Source organism: Nicotiana attenuata, unplaced genomic scaffold, assembly GCF_001879085.1.
Source record: "Nicotiana attenuata strain UT unplaced genomic scaffold, NIATTr2, whole genome shotgun sequence".
NCBI classification, from domain to species: domain Eukaryota; kingdom Viridiplantae; phylum Streptophyta; class Magnoliopsida; order Solanales; family Solanaceae; genus Nicotiana; species Nicotiana attenuata.
This window is the reverse complement of record NW_017675576.1, coordinates 36,437-42,318: the sequence shown is the minus strand read 5'-3', so window position 1 is coordinate 42,318 and position 5,882 is coordinate 36,437. Positions and strand designations below refer to the sequence as shown.

The 5,882-nt window shown below is 34.3% G+C and overlaps 1 protein-coding gene across 1 annotated transcript; it reads right to left on the bottom strand.

Annotated features, from left to right (window-relative positions):
- Window positions 1–1,501: 1,501 nt before the first annotated feature.
- LOC109220214 (actin-like) lies at window positions 1,502–3,683 on the bottom strand. Its single transcript, XM_019384674.1, has 5 exons — window positions 3,588–3,683; window positions 3,230–3,305; window positions 2,744–3,137; window positions 2,040–2,653; window positions 1,502–1,833 (listed from the first exon to the last, which is right to left on the bottom strand). Exons 2-5 carry the CDS (start codon window positions 3,287–3,289, stop codon window positions 1,768–1,770), a joined length of 1,134 nt encoding a protein of 377 aa, XP_019240219.1. The 5' UTR covers window positions 3,290–3,305; window positions 3,588–3,683; the 3' UTR covers window positions 1,502–1,767.
- Window positions 3,684–5,882: the final 2,199 nt, after the last annotated feature.

Genomic DNA, 5,882 nt, shown 5'->3' with positions numbered 1-5,882 from the left:
ATTGTTTGACGATATTAAGCCGTTTTTGTTAGATTTGAGATGTGCGGAGCCGAATTTAAAGTAAAAGCTATTTTTGAGCGTTGATTTGGCCTAATTGAGGTAAGTATCTTGCCTAACTTTGTGTGGGAGCACTTCCCCGTAGGATTTAGTCTAATTGCATTATTTGAATTATGTGGGAGACGTGTAAATGAGGTTACGAGTCTGTGCACGGGCTTATATGTGGCAATTGACCGTTTTAGACTCTTAGGTTACTTATATGCATTCAATTGAAGTTGTTATTACATGGAATATCTTTTATTGTTGAGTTTGTTCTTTTCGTTTCATTATGTTGTTGTTGAAATTTTTGTACATATTGTGGTTGAGTTGTGGGCTATCTATTATTATGTTATTGGTATTGTTATTTTGGCAATGTTGTAGCTTATGGGCAAGTGTGGTGCAGATTGATTATTGTATTGGTGATGAGATGCGCATGAGACGGCATAAGTGTGGTGGTATTCATGCGCATGCGGCGAGATAAGGGGGCTTTTATGCGCGTATTGCTAGTAAGGGGAATTACCTCATTTTGAAGCACACGTGATAAGATAAGGGGCTAAAGCTCGAGAAGCTATTTCGGGAAAAATATTTTTAAAATAAATGTAAGGCTCAGGCGGCGTCATAAGGAAGATTTGTGATTTGTGAATTGTGATGATGTGGCGTGGTACCTCGAGGTGATTCTTTTTGAAAATTTGTGTTGGAACGGCATGATCATTTGAACTGTTATTGTTTGTCTTAATTTATTTCACTTGTAGTTTAACTGTATTTTAATTATTTTGCTGTTTTATCTCATGTTTATTCTTTGTTGCCATTTATTGCTTTTTACTTTCCGTTGTCAGCTTTATATAATATTCAACATAGGTTTTCATGTCTAGTGAGTGTCTTGACTTGTACCTCGTCACTGCTCCATCGAAGTTAGTCTTGATACTTACTGGGTAACGATTGAGGTGTAGTACTCATACTACGCTTCTGCATTTTTATGCAGATCCAAGTACCTCGAAGCGTGCCGGACGTTAGCTAGCTGAGTTGAGCGACTGAGGAGACTTCCAAGGTATACCCGTCATCCCACTTGCAGTCCTTAGAGTCACCTTCTGTGTCTTTCATTAATACTGTTTATTCTCGTTCCGAAATAGTGTTGTATTGAAATTTCTAGTTTACTCTCATTAGAGTTTATGACTCCGTACTACCGATTTTGGGGATTCATGATCATTGTTCGGTTTCGGTTTTATTATGATATTTGACAGTTTACTTTACGAGCTAAGTTGTTTATTTCTGTTTAATCTCAGTATGCGTTAGGTTTACCTAGTATTAGAGACTAGGTGTCATCACGATCCTAAATGTGAAAGTTTGGGGTCGTGACAAATATGGTGCACTACAATGCCACTGCTCTTCGACAGCATGCACTAAAATTAAGAATCGGTAATGTTTTTTTATAGTTCAGAGGGATTTTTTTTTTCCAACCAAGGCAGAGTGAAAAAGCTGCAATTTCGTCCTTAAACATTTACAAATGTTATCTTCTTATGTGATCGTCTTTGACACAATATTTCACAGACTAGCCCCAAAAATCACGCTAACATATTAGCACAAGTGTGAAACTATAATGGCGCTATCATTCTCAGACTAATTGGACGTCGTATTTATATTTCTGCATGTAATATACAGATACTTGAAAACAATTCGTGTTACAATTCAAGGGCAAAGTTTCACAACAAGAATGTCACTAAAAGATCTGGATTAGAAGCATTTTCTGTGGACGATAGAGGGACCAGACTCATCGTACTCAGCCTTTGCAATCCACATCTGCATTTCAAAGTGTAACGCATAATTAGTCTTTCCCACTTTTTTATAGTAGCATATATCTATAACCATAATCAAAAGTAGTAAAATAAACATAAACAAAGAGATAGAGAGTAACTAAACTCAGACATAATGTGATGTAACTAAAATTTATGTACTAATGACAATAAACATAAGTGCTTTAAGTCGAGTTTCAAGATTTTACTAACCTGTTGGAAGGTACTTAGAGAAGCCAAAATTGAGCCTCCAATCCAAACACTATACTTCCTTTCTGGTGGAGCTACAACCTTAATTTTCATGCTGCTTGGAGCCAATGCAGTTATTTCTTTACTCATTCTATCAGCAATTCCATTAAACATAGTCGAACCACCACTAAGTACAATGTTTCCATAAAGATCCTTCCTGATATCCACATCGCACTTCATGATCGAATTGTACGTCGTTTCATGAATACCAGCAGCTTCCATTCCAATCATCGAAGGCTGGAAAAGTACTTCTGGGCATCGGAAACGCTCAGAACCAATTGTAATAACTTGTCCATCAGGCAACTCATAGCTCTTCTCAACAGAAGAGCTAGTCTTTGATGTGTCTAGTTCTTGCTCGAAATCAAGAGCAATGTATGAGAGTTTTTCCTTAACGTCCCTCACAATTTCCCGTTCAGCTGAGGTGGTAAACGAGTAACCGCGCTCAGTCAAGATTTTCATTAGGTGATCAGTAAGGTCACGACCAGCCAAATCAAGACGTAAAATAGCATGTGGTAGCGCATATCCCTCGTAGATTGGGACAGTGTGACTTACACCATCACCAGAGTCCAGGACAATACCTACATAACAAATTTCCTAAATGATCAGCAAACGTTCAGTTTATTACAGTAAAGTCACAAAACTAATTTCTGTGGAAACACACAACTCACCTGTTGTACGACCACTGGCGTATAAGGATAGAACGGCTTGTATGGCAACATACATAGCAGGAGTATTAAATGTCTCAAACATGATTTGTGTCATCTTTTCACGATTAGCCTTAGGGTTAAGAGGTGCTTCAGTGAGTAGAACAGGGTGCTCCTCTGGAGCTACACGAAGTTCGTTGTAAAAAGTATGATGCCAAATTTTCTCCATGTCATCCCAATTGCTAACAATACCATGCTCAATTGGGTATTTTAATGTGAGAATACCACGTTTGGATTGAGCTTCATCTCCTACATATGCATCTTTCTGTCCCATTCCTACCATTACTCCGGTGTGACGAGGCCGACCGACAATGCTAGGAAACACTGCTCTTGGAGCATCATCTCCAGCAAATCCAGCCTATTAAATGATATTAAAACAAGTCAAATTAAAAGGAGGAATTTTATGATTTGGGATAGAGTTGATTTTTAATGAATGTTATTTGGTGCTACCTTAACCATTCCAGTCCCATTATCACAGACAAGTGGCTGGATATCCTCACCATCTGCCATTTTTTCCCTAAAACAGCTATGAACAAAAATGAAAGCCTCATATTAGAAAGATGCAAGTAACAAATAAAGAACTGAGGAAAAAGAAAATCACAACATATTAGCCTAAATAAGAGTACTGTCAAATCTTATAATGAGTGAGGGTGAGGTTGACATTCGCCTTTTCATGATTAATCAGACCTCTATATTTCCAAACTTATGGCATAATATTATTGACACTCGAACAATAACGGAGCAAAATTCAAACGTAGAAAACATATATAGCACCTCGCAAAAACAACTATGGAAAGAGAAACATTACGTTTGGGGGGGCTTAGGTGGAGGTCCTGGGACAGTAGGCTGGAATTAGTTCCAATATTATACAACAAGAAAAGGAAAAACTGAGGGAAAATGAGGAGCCAAAGCTGAAACTTTTAAAGCAGAAATTGGTTATAAGTGCAAAGTTTTTGGTGGTAACCGCATTTCTTGCTTTCGAGAATCATGCATATCCTCTCATATGTTCCTTACCTTTGCAAGTCTCCACTAATCAGGCCTCACACATTCATAACCGCTTACTTCTAATAACTGCTTTGGTTGAGGTTCACTTGGGTTATGCTGACTAAAAAGTCTGAGATTTGAGCTCGTCAAACAAGAATTAACTTGTGTTTATTAGCGGGGGCGGCCCGACGAGTTCTGTGGCCTAAAACCAAACTTTATGAGGGGACCTTAATTTAAAAAAAAAAGTTATTTATTTATTTGAAGTCTATTTTTCTAGCATTTTTTAGATACAAAATTATCAATAATTTTCTTATAATTAATAACTCTAATAAGTCTTATACTTAATCCATTTAACCTTTCTTGAGGCACTGTTGATCTTAGGTAGGATTTTATCTATTTTAATTTTGAAAATTTCTTTCCGATGAAGCGATGGTAACAAGACTTATTAACATTATTCCATAAGTAATATAGACATTAGAAAAAGAATCAAATAGTTTTATTTGACCGAATGTATCAATTAAACTGTTATCTTCTAATTATACTATTTTTCTTAATATTTTTAATTCCGTAAATAAATCTATTAAACCATCAATATCTAATTGATTATTATGCTTTAAGGAACATTCAAGATTAAGCCAATATTTTTTAAAAATTTTTATCATCTAGTGATCTTAATTTTTACTGTTAAATAGAAACAATAATATTTTCATATACTTCGAATTGCTCAAATCTATTTTGAAGTGAAACAATAACCTTGTCTACTATGTATAAAGTAATCAACTCCAAAGGACTCTTGGAAAGACTTTGAGAATTTATTATCAACATTCTCATCAAATTGTTACTTCCAATATATCATGAAATTCGGGTTCGATATTTCTTTCAAGTGCAATTTTCGTGGCAGAAATCATAGCAGTTGCAAATCCTTCTTCTCTATACTTGTTAAAGAAAGAAATTAAACCTTTTCACTTCACGGAACCTTTTTTTAAAGGGATTTTTTGTTCCTATACAATATTTGAAACTTATTTACCAAAATTATTCTGATTTTGTATATTACCCGCCCTAAACAAGGATTACTTACAAATTATATACATTCCACCTTAAAAGGCTCCCAAGCTATTATTAGTGCCTTCAATCAAGGATTTAGTTACACATTTTTCCTTTTTTCTCTCCTCTCTCCTCTCTCCCCTCTTCTCTCCAGAATATTGGGACCAAAGATACTCCCAACAGTCAACATTTTCCACAAAACAAATCAAGTAATTGCATATTTTGGGACGAATTTTAACAGAAAGGATTAAAAACGAAATAGGATGCAGGGAGTATAAAAGTTTTCATTGTGACTTATCCCAAAGCAAAAAGCTCACTGTTGACAGCACATATTATCTTACATTACCATCGAAATAAATTTTGCTTATTATTTTATAGATATTGTTGAAGAAGAATCACATGCAAATTAATAATGCTTGCACGTTTATTTATTTACTTTAAATTTTTTTATTAAAAAAAGTTGCACATTTTGCTTTTAGTTTTTGAACTGCATACTGCATAATGTGAACTGTTTTATATAGAATGTTAAGGAGAATTTAGGACGGATTTTAACGAGATCTAAAAGAGAACTTCTACTGAATCTAAATTTTATTGCATATCTGTATTCAAACTAAACATATACAATCTCTATCTCTAAGAACAATATATGGTATATCAACATACATTGAAAAAAAATTTCGTACAAATTTAGTGCAAATTTAAATATTTACAACAACATACATAGTAAAAACTAATTTCATACAACTAATTATATATTATACAACTTATCTACAACTTTCATACAATATTTCTATCAAGCTAAATACAACTACAATATCATACAATTTAAATATAATTTTTATACAAATTTTATATAATATGTCTTTTGTAAGATGCCAATTCAAATGCGGCTAGAAAGGCTCGTTTGAGTATATTTTGTATCTGATTTGCATATATTTTGTTTGTGGTTTGTGCTTCTTCCTCTCTAAAATTCCAATCAAAACTTACTCTCTTAATACAATTTTGATACATATCAACAACTTTATGTAAAAAGATAGTGTTGATAACTTAAATACAAATTTTATACAACGATTCA

Bases quoted from the DNA above. Each gene is read 5' to 3' on its own strand.
- LOC109220214 (XM_019384674.1), bottom strand. From the start codon at position 3,289: ATGGCAGATGGTGAGGATATCCAGCCACTTGTCTGTGATAATGGGACT. The intron at 3,138-3,229 runs GTAGCACCAAAT...ATCATTTAATAG, and splicing joins ATGGGACTGGAATGGTTAAG to GCTGGATTTGCTGGAGATGA. The intron at 1,834-2,039 runs GTTAGTAAAATC...TTTGAAATGCAG, and splicing joins CTCTAAGTACCTTCCAACAG to ATGTGGATTGCAAAGGCTGA.